This window comes from Ahaetulla prasina, chromosome 4 (genome assembly GCF_028640845.1).
Source record: "Ahaetulla prasina isolate Xishuangbanna chromosome 4, ASM2864084v1, whole genome shotgun sequence".
Taxonomy (NCBI): Eukaryota; Metazoa; Chordata; class Lepidosauria; order Squamata; family Colubridae; genus Ahaetulla; species Ahaetulla prasina.
Window position 1 is genome coordinate 4,980,114 of NC_080542.1, and position 22,143 is coordinate 5,002,256.

General features: G+C 48.1%; 1 protein-coding gene across 1 annotated transcript in view; it reads right to left on the reverse strand.

Moving 5' to 3' along the window:
- Positions 1-22,143, reverse strand: part of CARMIL3 (capping protein regulator and myosin 1 linker 3) — a 113,993-nt gene that overhangs the window by 54,076 nt on the left and 37,774 nt on the right. The window contains exons 7-19 of the mRNA XM_058180432.1: positions 20,167-20,237; positions 19,066-19,139; positions 17,295-17,370; positions 16,076-16,164; positions 15,532-15,626; positions 14,350-14,436; positions 9,957-10,066; positions 7,777-7,854; positions 6,842-6,918; positions 6,623-6,727; positions 5,500-5,569; positions 1,175-1,256; positions 295-391 (exon numbers count right to left, since the gene is read on the reverse strand). Coding sequence (XP_058036415.1) covers positions 295-391; positions 1,175-1,256; positions 5,500-5,569; positions 6,623-6,727; positions 6,842-6,918; positions 7,777-7,854; positions 9,957-10,066; positions 14,350-14,436; positions 15,532-15,626; positions 16,076-16,164; positions 17,295-17,370; positions 19,066-19,139; positions 20,167-20,237 — 1,111 coding nt within the window. The remainder of the gene's footprint in view (positions 1-294; positions 392-1,174; positions 1,257-5,499; positions 5,570-6,622; positions 6,728-6,841; positions 6,919-7,776; positions 7,855-9,956; positions 10,067-14,349; positions 14,437-15,531; positions 15,627-16,075; positions 16,165-17,294; positions 17,371-19,065; positions 19,140-20,166; positions 20,238-22,143) is intronic.

Genomic DNA, 22,143 nt, shown 5'->3' on the forward strand with positions numbered 1-22,143 from the left:
AGAAGCTGGGACAAGGAACGGGAGCTCACCCCGTTACGCGGCAGCACTAGGAATTCGAACCGCTGAACTGCCGACCTTTCGATCGAGAAGCTCAGCGCCTTAGCTGCTGAGCCCTTTATTTCTTTGTCGGTAAAATGTCAATTCAACCCCCATTGTAAAGTTGCTAAGGTTGAGAATTGAGAAACAAACGGCTTTAACGGTTGGTTTGTTACAAATTAGATCGTGGCCCGGCCCAAAAATTCTTTAGCCTCACTGGGTGCAGAAAAACGGTGCCTATTTCCCACAAACACTCACCTGGATTTGACGTTGAAATTTTTCCCTAGCCAGAGATGTTTCAAAGATTTGTTCTTACTCAACGCCGGAAGCAAAGTGATCAAATCTGCGTCGAAGCCTGTCGGGACGAGAAAACAGCAAGCAAGCGATCGTGTTTTATTTCCTTGTACAGGTAATCCTCGGTTTATGAACAGTTCACTTAGTGGACCGTTCGAAGTTATGACGGCATTGAAAAAACTCCCAGGGCCATTTTTCCCACTTAGGACCGTAATAGCATACCCCTTGGCAACTGACTCATATTTATGACGGTCGCAGGATCCAGGTTTTGGCGACCCTCCGACAAGTCAAGGCGATGGGGAAAGCCAGATTCACTTAACAACTGCGTTACTCGCTTAAGAACTGCAGTGATTCACTTAACAACCAGGGCAAGAAAAGTCGTAAAAACGGGGCAAAAATTCATTTGACAAATGTTTCACTTAGCAACGTAAAAGTTGGGCTCAGTTGTGGTCATAACTCAAGGACTACCTGTCGTGTATTTCTATTTCCAAGTGGTCCCCGATGTACAAGCACAATGGAGCCCCACATTTCTATTGTTTTTACGACCTTTCTTACAACCGTCGTTAAATGAATCGCGGCAATTCTTAGTAACATTGTTGTTAAGCGAATCTGGATGCAGATGGCAAGAAAGACTTCCCAACTGTCTCGCTTAGCCACAGAAACCTGGGGCTCAGTTACGGTAGTAAGTTGAGGACTACCGGGCATTGAACTTGCCAATTTGGAATGTGGTTGTTTAGTTGAGGACTGCCGACAATTTCCCTTCACGTGGCAAAGGGTGGGACCAGACAAGGCCGCGATTCTCCGATTCTACCCTTTGCATCCAACCAGGATTTTTGAGACTCACCGTTATCCGAAATATCGAGACCGCTCAAGGCGTTTATCCCGGGCATCTGTTCTTGAAGGATCTGAGCTCCCGGAGAACGGAGCTAACATAGAAAGGGGGAAAAAAAATTGGTATTTATTTAGAATGGAATGGAATGGATTTAGATTTAGATTTAAATTTAGATTTGGACTATAATATAATATAATAAGAATAAGAATAGAATAATGATAGAATAGAATAGAATAGAATAGAATAGAATAGAATAGAATAGAATAGAATATATGGAATAGAATAGAATAGAATAGAATAGAATAGAATAGAATAGAATATATGGAATAGAATGGAATAGAATAGAGAATAGAATGGAATGGAATGGAATAGAATAGAATAGAATAGAATAGAATAGAATAGAATAGAATAGAATAGAATGGAATGGAATGGAATGGAATGGAATGGAATGGAATGGAATAGAATAGAATAGAATAGAGAAGAATGGAATGGAATGGAATGGAATAGATCTAGATCTAGATCTAGATTTATATTTAGAATAGAATAGAATAGAATAAGAATAAGAATAGAATAGAATAGAATAGGATAGGATAGGATAGGATAGGATAGGATAGGATAGGAATAGAATAGAAAATATGGAATGGAATGGAATGGAATGGAATGGAATGGAATGGAATGGAATGGAATAGAATAGAATAGAATAGAATAGAAAATATGGAATAGAATAGAATAGAATAGAATAGAATAGAATAGAATAGAATAGAATAGAACAGAGAAGAATGGAATGGAATGGAATAGAATAGAATAGAATAGAATAGAAAATATGGAATAGAATAGAATAGAATAGAATAGAATAGAATAGAATAGAATAGAATAGAACAGAGAAGAATGGAATGGAATGGAATGGAATAGATTTAGATCTAGAATTAAAATTAGATTTAGATTTAGAATATAATATAATAGATTAAGAATATAAGAACTAATAAGAGGAAACAAAATTGTTGAAAAGAAATTGCGTACATGTTTATTTATATATTTAAAGAAAACAATTAATATTAGAAATATATATATATAAGATACATTAGGATAAGGGAGAAAAAATGCATAAGTATTGGTTACTGATGCAAAACTGTTGAAAAGAAAAAAGTGTTAAAATTTCTGTTTGTTTTTAAAAAATGGAACGGAACGGAACGGAACAGAACAATAACTTTATTGTCACTGTGAATGTACATCGGCATACTTGAAAATGAAACTTCATTGCAGACAGCCCTCAAAGGGTAACCACCTCCAATATACCCCACATGAATGTGACAAAATATATAAATAAATACAAAATTATGTACTGTATACCCCCATATATTCTATGACCGAGAGAAACACCGAACAGTCTAGTTCGGAGGTATAGCTGCTGCACAGGGCGAGGAAAAACGGATTTTGTCAGTTTACCAGATGGATGGCCTAGGGAACAAAGCCGTTAGAGAATGGGTAGTCATAACCCATAACCCATAACTTTGAAACAGGCTCAAGCTCAATCCCTCCAAGACTGAGTGGCTGTGGATGCCGGCGTCCCGGTACAGTCAGCTGAGTCCACGGCTGACTGTTGGGGGCGAGTCATTGGCCCCGATGGAGAGGGTGCGCAACTTGGGCGTTCTCCTGGATGAACGGCTGTCTCTTGAAGATCACTTGACGGCCGTCTCCAGGAGAGCTTTCCACCAGGTTCGCCTGGTGCGCCAGTTGCGCCCCTTTCTAGACCGGGATGCCTTATGCACGGTCACTCACGCCCTCGTGACATCTCGTCTGGATTACTGCAATGCTCTCTACATGGGGCTCCCCTTGAGGGGCATCCGGAGGCTCCAGTTAGTCCAGAATGCGGCTGCGCGGGTGATAGAGGGAGCCCCTCGTGGCTCCCGCGTGACACCTATCCTGCGCAGACTGCACTGGCTACCTGTGGCCTTCCGGGTGCGCTTCAAGGTTTTGGTGAACGTCTTTAAAGCGCTCCATGGCATAGGGCCGGGTTACTTACGGGACCGCCTGCTGCTACCGAATACCTCTCACTGACCCGTCCGCTCCCACAGAGAGGGTCTTCTCAGGGTGCCGTCCGCCAAGCAGTGTCGGCTGGCGACACCCAGGGGAAGGGCCTTCTCTGTGGGGGCTCCCACCTCTGGAACGAGCTTCCCCCAGGACTCCACCAACTTCCTGACCTCCGAACCTTCCGTCGCGAGCTCAAAACACACCTATTTATTTGCGCGGGACTGGATTAGATTTTTAAATTTATTGGTTTTAATGGGTTTTTTAGTATTTATATTGTTTTAATAATTTGGCTATTTAATAAGCTTTTTTATGTGTTATTTTAAATTGTATTTATATGTTTGCTTTTAATTGCCTGCTTTTAATTGCCTGAGTCCTTAGGGAGATAGGGCGGTATATAAATTTAAATAATAAATAAATAAATAGTAAATAAATACGGTAAATAAATAAATTTTATTTATCTATTTAGGATTACCACACTTCACTTAGTGACCGTTCAAAGTTACAACAGCACTGAAAAAAAGGGACTTATGATTTGTTTTTCCTACTTATGACCGTGGATGCCTGACAACTGCCTCACATTTATGACGAATGCAGTGTTCCCGGGGGCCCCTGATTCTCTTTTGCGACCTTCTAGCCATCCAAGCCCCTGGGGGATCCAGATTCACTTCACAACCAGATTCCTCACTTAACGACCGTAGCAATCTTCACTTAACCCACGTGGCAAGACCAGAAAAGTGCTAAAACGGGATAAACACACTTCCCAAATGTTTCACTTAGCGGCATAAATCTTGGGCTCACTTGTGGCCGTAAGTCAAGGACTACCAGTGTAAAGTTTAAGCTGTATATAAAGTTTGAGTATGGAAGTCCTCCGAGTCTCCTGCTTGGGCGGAGGGGTTGGACTAGATGATCCACAAGGTCCCTTTCAACTGTTCTGTTCTGTTCTGTTCTGTTCTGTTCTGTTCTGTTCTAACATAACATAACATAACATAACATAAAATAACATAACATAACAACAGAGTTGGAAGGGACCTTGGAGGCCTTCTAGTCCAACCCCCTGCCCAGGCAGGAAACCCTACACCATCTCAGTCAGATGGTTATCCAACATTTTCTTAAAAATTTCCAGTGTTGGAGCATTCACAACTTCTGTAGGCAAGTCGTTCCACTTATTAATTGTTCTAACTGTCAGGAAATTTCTCCTTAGTTCTAAGTTGCTTCTTTCTTTGATCAGTTTCCACCCATTGCTTCTTGTTCTACCCTCAGGTGCTTTGGAGAATAGTTTGACTCCCTCTTCTTTGTGGCAACCCCTGAGATATTGGAACACTGCTATCATGTCTCCCTAGTCCTTCTTTTTGTTAAACTAGACATACCCAGTTCCTGCAACCGTTCTTCATATGTTTTAGCCTCCAGTCCCCTAATCATCTTTGTTGCTCTTCTCTGCACTCTTTCTAGAGTCTCAACATCTTTTTTACATCGTGGCGACCAAAACTGGATGCAATATTCCAAGTGTGGCCTTACCAAGGCATTATAAAGTGGTACTAACACTTCACGTGATCTTGATTCTATCCCTCTGTTTATGCAGCCCAGAACTGTGTTGGCTTTTTTAACAGCTGCTGCACACTGCTGGCTCATATCTAAATGGTTATCCACTAGGACTCCAAGATCCCTCTCACAGTTACTACTATTGAGCAAGGTACCACATATACGGTACCTGTGCATTTTGGTTTTGTTTTTTGGCCTAAATGTAGAACCTTACTTTTTTCACTGTTGAATTTCATTTTGTTAGATAGCGCCCAATGTTCAAGTCTGTCAAGATCTTTCTGTAATTTGAGCCTATCTTCTGGAGTGTTGGCTATTCCTGCCAGCTTGGTGTCATCTGCAAATTTGATGAGTTCCCCATCTATCCCCTCGTCCAAGTCACTGATGAAGATGTTGAAGAGTACTGGGCCAAAAACAGAGCCTTGGGGTACTCCACTGCATACTTTCCTCCATGTGGATGTAGTTCCGTTGAGGACTACACGTTGAGTGCGGTTGGTCAGCCAGTTATGGATCCATCTGGTGGTGGTGCTGTCTAACCCACATTTTTCTACTTTACCTAGTAGTAGATTATGGTCTACTTTCTCAAATGCTTTACTGAAGTCCAAGTAAATTATATCGACAGCATTCCTGTGGTCCACTAATTTGGTTCTGTTCTGTTCTGTTCTGCTAGAGAGGCTGGTCGAAGGAGAGATGTACCAAAAGCTTTATGCACTGCATGGATAAATATCTTAATTTTATATCCTAATTTCATCCCCATATCCGAATTTTACCTCGCAGCCGCTCAAATCCAGGTGCAGGTCACTGAGGTGGGTGTTTGCAGACAAACCTTGCATGAGAGACCTGCGTGAAGGGTGAAAACACGGATTATTGCTTTTCAATGTTTTGGCATGGATATTTTCCCCAGACTCTTAAGCCTTTAAAGAAGTTTAATTTAATTTAACAGGGTAGCCGATCAAACCACCAAATATTTATAAACGAAATGAAGTTAAAAGGCTAAACCACACCAAAAAAAAAAAATGTACAAAGTCAACGTTGTGCCTCTGTTGTCCCAACAAACACTCACAACAAATGTGCAAATAACTTGTATTCGAGAGACAGTTTGGTCTAGTGGTTAAGGTACCACTCTAGAAAGCAGGAGATGTGAGTTCTAGTCCCGCCTTAGGTTTGAAATGTGACTGGGTGACTTTGGGCCAATTACCAGGAGACAATGAATTCTAGTTCCGCCTTAGGCATGAAAGGCAGCTGGGTGACTTTAGGCCAATCACCAGGAGATGGTGAGTTCTAGTCCCGCCCTTAGGCATGAAATGTGACTGGGTGACTTTGGGCCAATCACCAGGAGATGGTGAGTTCTAGTCCCGCCTTAGACATGAAAGTTGCCTGGGTGACTTTGCACCAACCACCAGGTGACTATGAGTTCTAGTCCTGCCTTAGGTACAAAAGCCAGCTTGATGACTTTGGGGCAATCACCAGGTGACTGTGAGTTCTAATCCCACCTTAGACATAAAGGCAACTGGGTGACTTTGCCCCAATCACCAGGTGATTGTGAGTTCTAGTCCCGCCTTAGACACGAAAGCCGGATGGGTGGTTTTGGCCCAATCACCAGGCAACTGTGAGTTCTAGTGCTGCCTTAGGTATGAAATATAGCTAGGTCACTTTGGGCCAGTCAGCAGGAGAGGGTGAGTTCTAGTTCCACCTTGGACATGAAAACCAGCTGGCAGACTTTGGACCAGTCCCCCCCTCCACTCTCTCTCTCAGAGCCCACCCACCTCGCAGGGTTGTTGACTCCTTTTTGTGACTCGACACCCCAGTGAAATTGCACACGAGACAATCGCACCCCCGGTTTTGTTCCAGAAGTAGCCCAACGTGGGGCCCGAGACCGTGCTCGAGACTCACCGCAAAGCTTCTACGGGGACCCTGATGCCGGACAGGTTCACACAGTTGAGTGAGTAGGCACTGCAGAAAAACTGCTTCAGAGAGGGTGGGAATTCTTTTCCTTTCCTGAGGGTGGGGGAGGGGAAAAAAAGAAAGGATTCCTCTTATTTCTTAGCCAGAAAAAGACACCCCAGCCTCTCGCTCTCCCTTTGCAGATGTTATAAACAATGTTATCCTTACCGGTGGGGAAAGGTGTTTCGCGAAAGATTGAGGTAGCAGAGACGAGGGCAGCAGCCGTGCAGCAGCGCACTAAAAAGCTACCAAAAAACAAAAAAAAAACCACACGCCCAGATGGGAGCCGTGCTCCTGCTTACTAAATCCCAGGACCACCACCCAAAGTTGGCAACCCGCAACTATGTAGGTCAGAGGGGACGGGGTGTCAAACTCGATTTCATTGAGGGCCCATCAGGGTGGGGGTGGGGGCTGGCCAGGGTGGGAGTGGCCAGCTCGACGTCACTCGTGTTGGGGGGTGGGGGCGGGGGCGGGTGCCTGTGACGACCTGAGCACTCTGCCACTGAAAACGGGCTCCCATGGTCCGTTTTTGGCCGCCACGGCCTGCTGGAACCTTCCACCAGTGAAAATGGACTTTGGGGAGGGCGTGTGTGTTCCCCCCCCTTCCTGGGCCCCGTTTTCAGCTGTGATGGCCTCCTGCAGCCCTCTGGGAGCGCCGTTTTTGCCACCCCGAGCACTTTGCCAGCGAAAATGGTTTTCAGCTGCAATGGCCTCCTGCTGCTCTCTGCCAGCGGAAACAGAGTTTGGGGAGGGCCGCTCCATTTTTACCACGGGGCCTGTCCTTCGTTGTTTCCAGGGTAGCTCCGCGGGCCAGATTTAAGCACCCCACGGGCTGGATCCGGTCCCCCCCTTCCTTCCCTTGAGTTTGACACCCCTGCCATAGCTACTCCATAGCCTGTGGTCAGTCCCCAACTTTTCTGGCTTGGCAGATTGTTCTGTGTGAGTGGCAGGTGTCCGTCAACTCCATCTGACCAAGAACGGAGCTGCCCGCATGCGTGCTTGGCCGCGGCTGATGCAGACTGGTAACAAATGGGCCGCGGCCCGGGATTGGGGACCCCTGCCGTAGCCAACCCATCCCCATCTCCGTTCTCCGAAATCCTTACGGCGTCTACCGCACAATCCGTGGAAGATACGTCCAGGTGAATTAGTGCATTAGGCTGTGCCAGGAATGAGTAGAAACTCTGTAAGGAGACCCAGATGGAAAGGTATAAACAAACCATGATATGCAGGTAGACATAGAACAGTTCATTTGGTGTCCTTTCAACGTTACAACGGCAAAAAAGTGAATTATGATTGTTTTTCACACTTACGACTGTTGCAACAACCTCCACACACACACACCCCCGGTCAAAATTCAGACGCTTGGCACCTAACTCGTATTTATGACGGTTGATGTGTCCCCACTGTCACTGGGCCGAGCAGTGCTCCAGGAAACGTTTGGGAAGCGAATTGTGCTTCATTTTACGACGGTTCCTTGCCACCGTTGTGGCATGCATCCCTGCCGTTGTTAAGTGAGTGGCACGGCTGTTAAGTGAATCCAGCTTTCCCCCATTGACTCGGCTTGCCAGAAGGTCGCAAAAGGGGAGACTGCGACCGTCGTTAAGTATGAATCAATTGGCAAGCCTCTGGATTTTGATCCCGCGATTGTGAGAATGCTCGAATGCTGGTCTCAAGTGTGGAAAACAAGTCACCTTCCTTTTTTCGTCGTCGTAACTTTGAACGGTCACTAAATGAATGGTTGGGAGTCGAGGACTTTTTGCACTTGTACCGTGTTGTTGTTGTTTTTGTCTAATTTTGGATTTCCTCATGTTGGAACTCTCCAGATTCTGGAGATACGAGGAGATTGTAAAGTTGGGTCGCCCTCCCTCCCAAGTTGGAATTCATACCCAGAAAAAGATTTTTCTGGACCATGATGTGATCTGGCTCCCCAGCTGTAGCTGGATAACGGAATCACAGAGTTGGACGGGACCTTGGAGGTCTTCTAGTCCAACCCCTGGTCAGTCCAGAAACCCTTTGCCATTTCAGACAAATGATTGTCTGATCTCTTCTTAAAATGGAAAAGAGGGAGGGGGGGGGAAGAAGGAATAACAGAATAACAGAGTTGAATGGCACCTTGGAGGTCTTCTAGTCTAATACCTGCTCGGGGCAGGAGGAAGAAAGTGGGAGGAAGGGCATAGCAGGAGGAAAAGGAAGAGGAGGAAGAAAGGTGGAGGAAGAGGAAGGGAAGGAGAAGAGGAAGAAGAAGAAAGGAGGAGAAGAAAGGAAGAGAAGGAGGGGAGAAGCAAGAGGTGAAGGAAGAAAGGAGAGGAAGGAACTGGAGGAGGAGGTAGAAGAAAGGAGGAGGAGGAAAAGGAGAGGGAAGAGGAGGAGGAAGAAGAAGAAAGGAGGAGCAGGGGAAGAAAGAAGAACGGAGGAGGAGGAGGGGAAGAGGAAGAGGAAGAAAGGAGGGGGAGAAACAGGAGGAGGAAGAAGAAAGGAGGAGGGAGAGGAAGGGAAGGAGAAGAGGAAGAAGAAGAAAGGAGGGGGAGCAGGGGAGGAAGAAGAAAGGAAGAGGAGGGGAAAAGGAAGAGGAAGAAAGGAGGGGGAGAAATGGGAGGAGGAAGGAGGAAGGAGGAAAAGGAAGGAGCAGAAGGAAGACTAAGAAAGGAAGGAGAAGGAAGAAGAAAGGAGGAAGAGGAGGGGAAGAAGAAGAAAGGAGGAGAAGAAAGAAAGAGAAGGAGGGGAGGAGCAAGAGGAGAAGGAAGAAAGGAGAGGAAGGAACTGGAGGAGGAGGTAGAAGAAAGGCAGAGGAGGAAAAGGAGGGGGAAAAGGAGGAGGAAGAAGAAGAAGAAAGGAGGAGCAGGGGAAGAAAGAAGAAAGGAGGAGGAGGAGGGGAAGAGGAAGAGGAAGAAAGGAGGGGGAGAAACAGGAGGAGGAAGAAGAAAGGAGGAGGGAGAGGAAGGGAAGGAGAAGAGGAAGAAGAAGAAAGGAGGGGGAGCAGGGGAGGAAGAAGAAAGGAAGAGGAAGAGGAGGGGAAGAGGAAGAGGAAGAAAGGAGGGGGAGAAACGGAAGGAGGAAGGAGGAAAAGAAAGGAGAAGAGGAAGAAGAAGAAAGGAGAAGGACTAAGAAAGGAGGAAGAGGAGGAAAAGGAAGGAGGAGGAAGAGAAAGAAGAGGAAGAAGAAGAAGAAAAAAGGAGCAGGAGCAGGGGGAGGGAGACCTTGGAGGTCTTCTAGTCCAACCCCCTGCTCAGGCAGGAAGCCCTCTCCCATTTCAGGCCAAGGGATGACAATGCCCATCACTCACGTTCGCCTCGTCCGTGCCCAGAAGGCCCGGATTTTTGCTTAAGTCAAGATGGCGGAGAGAACTGGTGAAGGCTGGGTTGGCACTGAAAGTCTGGCACAAAACGGCGAGTCCTGAGCAAAGGAAGCAGAGAATTAATTTGGGTCTCGAGCGCTCAAAGCCCACCTCCCCAATTGGGATGGGAAGACTCCCATTCCCAGAATGCCCTGCAAATGGCTATGCCGACTGAGGAACCCTGGGAGTTGAAGTCCAGTAGACATTCTGGGAAACCAAGGCTTCACTGTCTGGAACGGGCCCAGTTTGCCTGAAGCAGTATTTCCCAACCTTGGCGGCTTGAAGATGTGTGGACTTCAACTCCCAGAATTCCCTGGGCAACACGGGAATTCTGGGAGTTGAAATTTACCCATCGTCAATTGACCTACGTTGAGAACTATTGGTCTGGAATAGAAGATTGGTGTTGTGACTCGTCCTCCCTCCTCTCCTCAGCCGGGCCCCTCCCATCTCCAACCGGGCCTTTTATCAGACTCCGAGTCTGATAATGAAGATGAAAGGCCTGTCATGACTCCAGCCCCCGGCCCTGGCCCTGGCCCCATGCCCGGAGAGGATTCAAGGAGTGAAAAGAGAAGCCCAATAAACCTCACTCATACAGCGTGTATTCCTTTGGCTCGGCCTTCAGAGCAGGAAGCCAGCCAGGTGGTAGAATTACCCGGGCCTACTCCCTCTGACCCCTCCCTTTCCCAGACGCTGACAGCAGATCCAGCTGAAGACAATTCACAGTGGGTGGACCCTCGCTTCCGGAGATCTGAGAGGCGACGCCAGCAGAAGGAAGAGTGGGGCAGGCCTGGATAAATGCTGAGTCATGGAGCCACACCCCACAGCCTATATAAAGGACCTGCTTTTGGCATTCCAATCTTGAGTCAAGCAAAGTCTTCTCTAGTTTGCTGCTATCGGACTCTATCGCTGAAGTCACAGCTTGGACTCCTGCCTGCCCTGATAAACCTCAAAGGAACTTGGCAAGCTGCAGAGGCTTCGTTGCCAAGTTTGTTACGGACTTCCTTGACTCGTTCGTCGGAATGGGGGTGGGACACGACAATGGGTTGAATTCCCCAATCTGCCAGGAACCCACGTTTGATCCATTTATATTTGGTGCCTTTATTCTGGTTTTAACTGTTAGCCATTTAAGAGTCATCCAAATATAAACGTATAAATAAAAGTAGTGGATTAATTCCTTCCTTCCTTCCTTCTTCTTCCTTCCTCTTCTCTTCCTTTTTTTCCTTCTCTACTTCTTTCCTTACTTACTTCTCATTCCCATCTCCTTCCTTCCCTCCCTCCCTTCCTCCTCGTTTCCTTTTTTCCTTCTTTCCCTCCTTCCTTCCTTCCTTCAATCCATCCATTCATTCTTCTGTTCCTTTCTCTTTTCTACCTTCCTTTCCTTCTCTACATTCCTTCTTTCTTTCCTTCCCTCCCTTTCTTCCTCTTTTCCTTCTTTCCCTCCTCCCTCCCTCCCTCTTCCTTCTCTTTGTTCCTTCTTCTCTTCCTTACTTTCCTTCTGTCTCATTCTCTCCCTCCTCCTTCGTTTCCTTTTTTCCCTTTTCTTTTCTTCCTCTGTCCTTCCTTCCTTCCTTCCATTCATTTATTCATTCATTCTTTTTGTTCCTTCCTTGTTCCTTCTTCTCTTCCTTTCTTTTCTTTCTACTTCTTTCCTTCCTTTCTTCTCCTTCCTTCCTCCTTCCTCTTTTCCTTCTTTCCTCTTCCTCCTCCCTCTTCCTTCCTTTGTTCCTTCTTCTCTTCCTTTCTTTCCTTCCTTTCTTCTCATTCGCATCTCCTTCCTTTCATCCCTCCCTCCCTTTCCTTTTTACTTTCCTCCTTCCTCCATCCCTTCTTCCTCCTTCCTTGCTTTCTTTTCTTCCTCCCTCCTCCCACTTCCTTCCTTTGTTCCTTCTCTTCCTTTCTTCTTTCCTTCCTTTCTTCTCATTCGTATCTCCTTCCTTCCATCCCTCTCCCTTTCCTTTTTCCTTTCCTTCCTCCTTTCTTCCTCTTTTCCTTCTTCCTCCTCCTCCTCCCTCTTCCTTCTCTTTGTTCCTTCTTCTCTTCCTTACTTTCCTTCTGTCTCATTCTCTCCCTCCTCCTTCGTTTCCTTTTTCCCTTTTCTTTTCTTCCTCTGTCCCTTCCTTCCTTCCTTCCATTCATTTATTCATTCATTCTTTTGTTCCTTCCTTGTTCCTTCTTCTCTTCCTTTCTTTCTTTCTCTACTTCTTTCCTTCCTTTCTTCTCCTTCCTTCCTCCTTCCTCTTTTCCTTCTTTCCTCTTCCTCCTCCCTCTTCCTTCCTTTGTTCCTTCTTCTCTTCCTTTCTTTCCTTCCTTTCTTCTCATTCGCATCTCCTTCCTTTCATCCCTCCCTCCCTTTCCTTTTTACTTTCCTCCTTCCTCCATCCCTTCTTCCTCCTTCCTTGCTTTCTTTTCTTCCCTCCCTCCCTCCCACTTCCTTCCTTTGTTCCTTCTCTTCCTTTCTTCTTTCCTTCCTTTCTTCTCATTCGTATCTCCTTCCTTCCATCCCTCTCTCCCTTTCCTTTTTTCCTTTCCTTTCCCTCCTTCCTCCATCCCTTCTTCCTCCTTCCTTGCTTTCTTTTCTTCCCTCCCTCCCTCCCTTTCTTCCTCCCTCCCTCCTTCTTTCTTTGTTCCTTCTTCTCTTCCTTTCTTCTTTCCTTCCTTTCTTCTCATTCCCATCTCCTTCCTTCCATCCCTCCCTTCCTTTCCTTTTTTCCTTTTCTTTCCCCCCTTCCTCCATCCCTTCTTCCTCCTTCCTTCCTTCCTTGCTTTCTTTTCTTCCCTCCCTCCCTCCCTTTCTTCCTCCCTCCCTCTCTCTGTCAGCTACCTGAAAGTTCCTTCTGTAAAGCAAAACCAACCCCAGGCTCCTCCTTCCTCCAGCCCTTTGCCCCAACCATCAGAACGGGACAACTCCCCATGGTCAACTCCCCGTGGCCAATTTGGCGCGGCCAGCTCGCCACAGCCAACTAACTGCAGACCAACTCACTACGAGACCTCTCGGTTGCGGGACAGTTCGACAATTCCATTTAATTGTTTAAAACAATTTTTAAAAAAAAACACATTTGACGTTTGTCATCCACATTTCATCCCTCCTTCGCCATCCTTTCTTTAATCGTTCTATGCCACTATTTCTTCGCTATTGGCGTAACTCTTGTCCCGCCGGGAGTTGTCCCATTGGCCATGGCAAGTTGTTCTGTGGCTAGTTGTCGTAGTAGACACACACACATACGTACACACACACACACCCTCCCAATGGTGCTGTTGTGCCTCGCCCGCCTTCCTCTCCTCAGCCGGGCCCCTCCCATTTCCTGCTATCTGAGCCAGTCTGATAATGAAGAGGAACAACCTGGCATGCCTCCAGCCCCCAGCCCTGGCACCATGCCCGGACAGAATGAGCAAACAAACCTCCCTCCTACAGCATGTGAGCACGAAGCCAGCAACGTGCTAGAATTGCCGGCAGCAGAGCAGGAGGACGGAAAGTCACAGTGGACGGATCCCCGCTTCTGGAGAATGGAGAGGCGACGTCAGCAAAAGGGAGGGGCAGGCCTGAATAAGTGCTGAGTCATGGAGCCACACCCCACAGCCTATATAAAGGACCTGCTTTCTGGCATTCCTTGAGTCAGGCAAAGTCTTATCTGGTTGCTGAAGTCACACTTTGGATTCCTGCCTGCCCTGAGAACTCTGACAGGAATTTGGCAAAGCTGCAGAGGCTTCGTGGCCACGCTTGATACAGACTTCCCAGACCCAGCCGTCAGAGGAGGAGTGGGACACGACAGGTGCCTAGGCTTCCTTAGAAAGCATGAAAGTCTTAATTCCCGCCAAACCTCTTTTATTTCAATTACCGTGAACTGCTGTCGTTCACATTCAACAAAGGTTTGGCAAACAGTCTTTCAGAGGAATTTTATCAACACCCACCGTCTCTCACTTGGAACGCTGCCAGAGAACCAATTTCCAAACGCCAGGCAAGGCCAAACTTGGCACAGAGCCCATTAGAGTCACAAACAGAACTTTCCAATCTTGAATCGACCAAATGAACTAATTTGCTTCCTGCAAAAGCCCATGTCCCGTTTGCTCCTCTTTTATGTCCTATGGGAGGGGCCAATTATCTCCAAGGCGTGGCCTTACTCCTGAGTCGACCCTGGTTTCTTAATTGTTCTTGTCTTCTGGCAGCTCTGCGCGTGATAAACACTAGGAACAGGCTCCAGCTGTTCCTCTGCCTCGCTACTGTCTATCTCCCTCTCTGCCTCCAACTCCCTCATCCGAGCTTTCTCCAGCCCCCAGGACTGGCCCATGTTCCTCCCCAACCTCCTCACTGGCCGCAGGCGGGCCTCAATAGTGTCGGGGGTACCTTTAGCAGTGATGCCGGTCTTGGAAAGGCAGAGTTTGCTAAGGCCTTTGGGAAAACACAGGAGCTGCTGACTCAGGGCACCCAGGCCTGTGCAGAGGGGGAGAGAAGAAAAGGGTCAAGGTGTTGTGTCTCGCTCGCTCCCCCTGCCGCAGCCGGGCCCCTCTTATCTCCTGCCGGACACTGATAGTTCGGAAGAATGTCCTGGAATGCCTCCAGCCCCCAGCCCTGGCACCATGCCCGGACAGGCCGAGCAAAACGAAGGGCCTGACATGCCTTCAGCCCCCAGTCCTGGCACCATGCCCAGGCAAACGGAGCAACTAAACCCCTCCCCCACAGCATGTGAGCCTGAAGAATGTGAAGCCAGTCATGAGCTAAGATTACCAACAGCTGGAGGCTGGAAAGATCCTCGCTTCCGGAGAGTAGAGAGGTGACGTCAGCAAAAGGAAGGGAGGGGCAGGCCTGGATAAGTGCCGAGTCATGGAGCCACACCCCATGGCCTATATAAAGGATCTGCTTTCTGGCATTCTCTGAGTCAGGCAAAGTCTAACTTGGATTGCTGAAGTCACTTCCTGGTCTCCTGCCTGCCTTGAGAACTCTGATAGGACTTTGGCAGAGCTGCAGAGGCACGCTTGATACGGACTTCCCCGACCCGGCCGTCAGCGGAGGAGTGGGACACGACACAAGATCTCCTTCCCCCCTCCAAGGACCCCCCATTTCAAAGCACACTTAGATCGTCCCACAGACTTCTGCAGGGTCCAATGTTTGCGGACGTTGCTGGATCCCCTATCTCCAGCCCTCACCCCCCGCCCTTCAGACGCGGTGGGATCCAAACTGTCAGAACCCCTAACTCCACACACGTCACCAGCAGTGGGTTTTACATTACTGGTTTGCCACGTGTGCACCCAGTTCGTGCGCCTGCCTTCCGCGTACAGGCTTTGCTTGCACGCGTGCCTTCTGCACATGCATCCAGCCTCAATAACGTGCCTAAATAGGACGGCATAGAGCCAAAGCAGTTGGGCAGGACCACCCGCGATTTCTGCTACCGGTTCGCCCGAACCGGTCTGAACCAATCCTGAACCGGCTGAATACCACCTCTTGACGTCAGGAACCTGGGAGCTGAAGCCCCTCTCCCCAACCTGTGGGGTTTGTGTGTGTGGGGGGGGGTCGAGCTCCGTCAATCACCTTTGTCCTCCAGCGGGTTGTGCGAGAGCGTCAGGACGTGGAGGGCGGTGTTGGGGTTTTCCGGCAAAACGTTGGCGAGTTTTATGGCAAAATCCCTGCGGCCAAAGAGGAAGGAGAGCGGATCAGGTGGGAAATCTTACCGGAAGAAGTGCTTGTGAAGGGATAAAGGTGAAGGGATAAGAATGGAGGAAGGAGGCGAGGAAATAAAAGGGCCGGGATAGCTCAGGCTGTTAGAAGCCTGTTATTAGAACACAGCAGCCTACAATTACTGCAGGTTCAAGCCCGGCCCGAGGTTGACTCAGCCTTCCATCCTTTATAAGGTAGGTAAAATGAGGACCCAGATTTTTGGGGGGGGCAATAAGTTGACTTTGTAAATATACAAATAGAATGAGACTATTGCCTTATACACTGTAAGCCGCCCTGAGTCTTCGGAGAAGGGCGGGATATAAATGTAAATTAAAAAAAAAAAAGATCTCCCCAGCGGTAGCAGTGTCAACCTTTGCATGTCGGTCAATGGGAATGTCAAAGTCGAGACGAGGCTCACGTTTTTAACCCTGCGTTGTCCAGTACCAGTTCCTCCAGGTGATGGGACTTGCTCACCGTGTGCAAAATCTGCTCAGCTACCTCGGAGCCCTGAAGAGGGAAAAGGAAGGAGGGGAAGGAGAGGAGGAGACAGGAGGAGGACTTGACGACTGGAAGTCCAGCCAACCTTATCTATCCATCCATCCATCCATTTTTCCGTCTATCCTTTCATCCATCCTGGCATCTATCCATCTGTCTGTCCATCCATTCCTCTATTCATCCATTTTTCCATTCATCCCTTCATTCATTGTTGCATCCATCCATCCATTCACCCACCCCTCACCCATCTATCCATCCATCCCTGATCTACTCATCCATCCATCCATTCTTCTAACTCATTCACCTATCTATCCATTTTCCATCCATCCCTTCATCTACCCTTGCATCCATCAATCTATCCATCCATACTTTCCTCTATCCATCTCTCCACTCATCTGTCCATCCATCCATCCATCCATCCATCCATCCATCCATTCATCATCTAATCATCCATCCATTCTTCCCGCCCATCCATCATCTATCCATTTTCCATTTATCCCTTCATCCTTGAATCCATCCATCTATCCACCCACCCACCCCTCACCCATCTATCAATCCATCCATCCATCCACCCACCTATCTGTCATCTATCATTACTCATCCATCCATCCATTCTTCCCAACCATCTATCCATCCATTTTCCATCCATCTCTTCATCTATCTATCTGTCCATCCATACTTTATCCATCTCTCCATCAATCCATCCATCCATCCATCCTTCCCACCCATCCAACATCTATCCATTTTCCATCCATCCCTTCACCTATCCTTTCATCCATCCACCCACCCACCTATCTACCATCCATTGTTATTCATCCATCCATCCATCCATTCTTCTCACCCATCCATCTATCCATCCATTTTCCATCCATCTCTTCATCTATCCTTCCATCCATCCATCCACCCACCCATCCACTCACCTATCCACCCACCTATCTACCATCTATCATCCATCCATTCTTCTCACCCACCCATCTATCCATCCATCCATCCATCCATCCACCCACCTATCTGTCATCTATCATTACTCATCCATCCGTTCATTCTTCCCACCCATCCATCTTGAAAGTCGAGGACTACCTGTAGTGGACAGAAGGTGAACTCAGATAAGACAAGACCCAAGGACAGTGGTAGGAACCTACCAGCCGCAAATCCTTGCAGTAAAGTTTGGTAAACCACTGGTTGTAAGCCAAAGCTGCCACAATCAAAGCGAGGTCTCTGAGACGAGAAGAACAATGGAAAAGAAAGAAGGAAAAAGAAGACAAGAAGGATCAACCAGTGACACTTCACCTCAAAAAGTTCTCTGCTTTTAAAATTCACCCGTGAATTCAAGAGCAGTGTTTCTTGACTGTCATCCCTTTAAAGCTGTGTGGACTTCAACTCCCAGAATTGCCCAGCCAACCATTTTGGCTGGGGAATTCTGGGAGTTGAAGTCCACACAGCTTAAACTAGGAGAAATTGTGAAGTAGTATTCTAGACCATTGGAGTCCCCAAGAAAAGAACAAAAGGAGAAAGGAGGGACCGAAGGAGGACAGATCTTCCGTTAATTTATGACACTACAACTCCCATGTTCCTTGGCAGGAAAGGAGACCCGCCATCTTGTATTTCTCCCAATTAAAATTTTTCCAGTTTTAGAAACCACTCCCTCTCAAAAAGAAAGTGCTTTCAAATTCTATATCTTATTTGAGATGACCAGCAAATCACCACTTTGAAGATCTTCGTAATAATTCACAATTATGTTTATATTATTATTATTATTATTATTATTATTATTATTATTATTATTATTATTATTATTATTATTAATAATAATAATAATAATAATAATAATAATAATATCAGAGTTGGAAGGGACCTTGGAGATCTTCTAGTCCAACCCCCTGCCCAGGCAGGAAACCCTACACCATTTCAGACAAATGGTCATCCAATATTTTCTTAAAAATTTCCAGTGTTGGAGCATTTACAGCTTCTGGAGGCAAGTTGTTCCACTGATTCATTGTTCTAACCGTCAGGAAATTTCTCCTTAGTTCTAAGTTGCTTCTCTCCTTGATTAGTTTCCACCCATTGCTTCTTGTTCTGCCCTCAGGTGCTTTGGAGAATAGCTTGACTCCCTCTTCTTTGTGGCAACCCCTGAGATATTGGAACACTGCTATCATGTCTCCCCTAGTCCTTCTTTTCATTAAACTAGATCTACCCAGTTCCTGCAACCGTTCTTCATATGTTTTAGCCTCCAGTCCCCTAATCATCTTTGTTGCTCTTCTCTGCACTCTTTCTAGAGTCTCAGCATTTTTTTTACATCGTGGCGACCAAAACTGAATGCAATATTCCAAGTGTGGCCTTACCAAGGCATTATAAAGTGGTATTAACACTTCACGTGATCTTATGTTTGTGTATGTTTATGCTTAGGTTTAGGATTAAAATTGGGATTAAGATTAAGATTGGGATTAGGATTGGGATCAGCCGAAGAGGTTGTTTAAAAAAAGCTTTTAAAGGGTTCTAACGATCCTAGCTGAGACACGCGATCATCAGAGGCTTTTTTTTTTTACTTTTAAAAGCATTTTTTCAGCCGAAGAAAAATTGCTTTTAAAAGTAAAAAAATATATATATCAAACCTCTGATGATCGCGCGGCTCAGCTGGGGCGGGGGGCGGGGCCAGGGATTTTTGCTACCGGTTCTCCGAACCACCCGCCGCCATCGCTACCAGATCGAGCGATCCGGTCCAAACCAGGACCATGTCACCCCTGCTTCAAGGTCCCTTCCAACTCTGTTATTCTATTCTATTCTAATTGTGGGTTCGGCAACTGTTGAAAAGACCAGCAAGAAGAGGAGACCATCAATCCAGGAGGACATGGGGCTGAGAAGGTAGGGGAGACCCCCCCTGACTGGTGGAGGGCGCCAAAGGTGGCTTCTCACCGGCTTTCCAAGTGAGAGAAATCCAAGAGGTTGAACTCGCGGTTGTCTTCGGAATGATAAATCGTATCCACATCCTGGAAGCAATTGAAGGACCAGAGATAAGAAAAAATACAATTATTTTTACAATTTCCATGGATTCCTCCCAAGACTCCCACCTACTCCTTAAGCACCCTTGTTCTTCCCATCTTCTCCTCTCCCCACCCCCCGCCAGTTGTCAGGGCCTGTGCGAAGGACCTTGGGAGTTGGAGGGAAAGCTGCAGAGTATAGAATGGATAGATAAGAGGCTGCTGAGCCCTCAGAAGAAACAAGAGGAAAATTCTGCGAGAGGGAGAGGGGAGGGGAGAAAGGCAGGCAGGCAGGAAGGAGAGAGGAGAGGAGAGGAGAGGGAGGGAGAGGGAAGAAGAGGAAAGAAGGAGGGGAGGAGAGGAGAGAGGAGGAAAAAGGGAGGGGGAGGGGAGGAGAGGGGGAGGAGAGGAGAAGGAAAGAGATGGAGAGTAGAGGAAGGCAGGCAGGCAGGCAGAAGAGAGGAGAGAGGAGGGGGAGAGGAAAGGAGAGAGGAGGAGAGGAGAAGAGGAAGGAAGGAAGGAAGGAAGGAAGGAAGGAAGGAAGGAAGGAAGGAAGGGAGGAGAGGATGGAAAAGGAGGAGAGGAGAGGGAGGTGAGGGGAAGAGAGGAGAGGAAGGAAGCAGGGACAGGAGGGTGAGAGAGCAGAGAAGAGGAGAGGACGAGACAGAGGAAGGAGAGGAGAAGAAGGAGGAGGGAGGGAAGGAAAGAGAGGAGGAAGGAAGCAGGGACAGGAGGGTGAGAGAGCAGAGAAGAGGAGAGGACGAGACAGAGGAAGGAGAGAGAGAGAAGGAGGGAGGGAGGGAAGGAAAGAGAGGAGAGGGGGAGGTGAGGGAGAGAGAGAAGGAGGGAGAGGAAGAAAGGAAGGAAGGGGAGAGGAGGAAGGAAGGAACGAAGGAAGGAGAGGGAAGGGGAAGGAGAGGAAAGGGAGAAAGTGAAAGAGAGGGAAGGAGAGGGAGGGGAAGAAAGGAAGGAAGGAAGGTTATTTTTGATGAAGAAAAACAAGCCACCCCTCCCTCTTCTTGGCTGGTCAACTCACCCACTGAACTTCTTCCCGGCAAGACTGTCCATTGTAATCGCAAAGGGCTGCATACGTTTCTGAGAAACCTCCTGAGGACGAGGCAAAAGAGAGAGAGAGAGAGAGAGAGAGAGAGAGAGAGAGAGAGAGAGAGAGAGAGAGCTTGCAACCTCCTTACAAGAGTTCCTCTTTCATTCTTAACCCACACCTGGCATCTAGACCAGGGGTGTCAAACTTGATTTCATGGAGTGCCGCATCAGGGTTGTGTTTGACTTCGGGGGGCTGGGGTGGGCATGGCAGAGGTGGTGTTGTGCCTCGTCCTCCCTCCTGTCCTCAGCTGGGCCCCTCCCGTCTCCACCCGGGCCTGTTATCAGACTCCGAGTTTGATAATGAAGATGAACGGCCTGTCATGCATCCAGCCCCCGGCCCTGGCCCCATGCCCGGAGAGGATTCCAGGAATGAACAAACAAACCCGATAAACCTCACTCCTACAGTGTGTGAGCAGGAAGCCAGCCACCTGCTGGAATTACTGACAGCAGATCCAGCTGAAGAGAATTCAAAGTGGGAGGATCCTCGCTTCCGGAGATCTGAGAGGCGACGCCAGCAGAAGGAAGGGAGGGGCAGGCCTGGATAAATGCTAAGTCATGGAGCCACACCCCACAGCCTATATAAAGGACCTGCTTGGGGCATTCCAACCTTGAGTCAAGCAAAGTCTCATCTAGTTTGCTGCTATCGGACTCTATCGCTGAAGTCACAACTTGGACTCCTGCCTGCCCTGATAAACCTCGAAGGAATTTGACAAGCTGCAGAGGCTTCGTTGCCATGTTTGATATGGACTTCCTAGATCCGGTCATCAGAGGGGGAGTGGGACATGAAAGGTGGGCATGGCCAGCTTGACATCTTGCAGCCCTCTGCCAGCAAAAACAGAGCCCGGGAGAGTCCTTTTTTTCACTGCGACGTCCTCCGGCAGCCCTCCCGAGCTCTGTTTTCACTGGCAGAGGCACTGCAGACTGGTCCCTTGCTGTTTCCAGGGTGGCCCCCATGGGCAGTGGTGGGTTTCCAATATTCTTACCATTGGTTCGCTTCGCACGTCCTCTGCGCAGGCGCCCTGCCTTCTGCGCATGCACTTTGTTCACTCGCTCGCCTTCCGCGCACGCTCCCGGACTCGAAAAGATGCCTAAATAGGACATCGTAGAGCCGCGACAGGTGGGCAGGCCCACCCGCGATCTTTGCTACCGGTTCTCTTGAACCGGTACGAACCGGCTGAATACCACCTCTGCTCACGGGCCAGATCCAAGCACCCCGTGGGCCAAATCCAGCCCGCAAGCCTTGAGTTTGACACCCCTGATCTAGACAATCTAGCGCAGGGGTCTGCAACCTTAAACACTCCAAGAGCCATTTGGATCCATTTCCCACAGAAAAGAAAAAAACGGGAGTCACAAAACCTGGGTGGGCGTGGCCAACTCCACATCACTCACTTCCACCAGTCACATGACTTCCCCCCCACCCCCAGCCACACTTACCCAGCTGGTTATTAGGGCGGAGAACCGGTTGCTAAAAAACACCAGGAACCACAAAAGCCTTTTGACATCTCTCTCTCTGTCTCCCTCCCCTCGACTTTCTGTATCTCCCCCCCAACTCTCTGTATCTCTCTGTCTCTGCCCCGGCCACTTCTCCATCCCCCGCCGTCGCCCTTACCTTCTCAGGCCAGGCGAGAAATGATTGGAAAGGGAGGGCGAGGGGCGGGGCCAGCCAGTGGATGGATCACCCAACAAGGAGCACCAGCAGAAGGCCCAAAGAGCCGCATGTGGCTCTGGAGCCACAGGTTGCTGACACCCGATCTAGTGTCTCAAGAAGACCACTTGGGCGACAGACATCTTGCTGAGGGTCCCCCGCAAACGGCTTCTTCCAAATTCCACTTCAGGCACGGCTAGAACCCTTCATTTCTGACGAGGTTTGTAACGTTTACGTTGATAACCTTTAGCCGAAACGTTATCA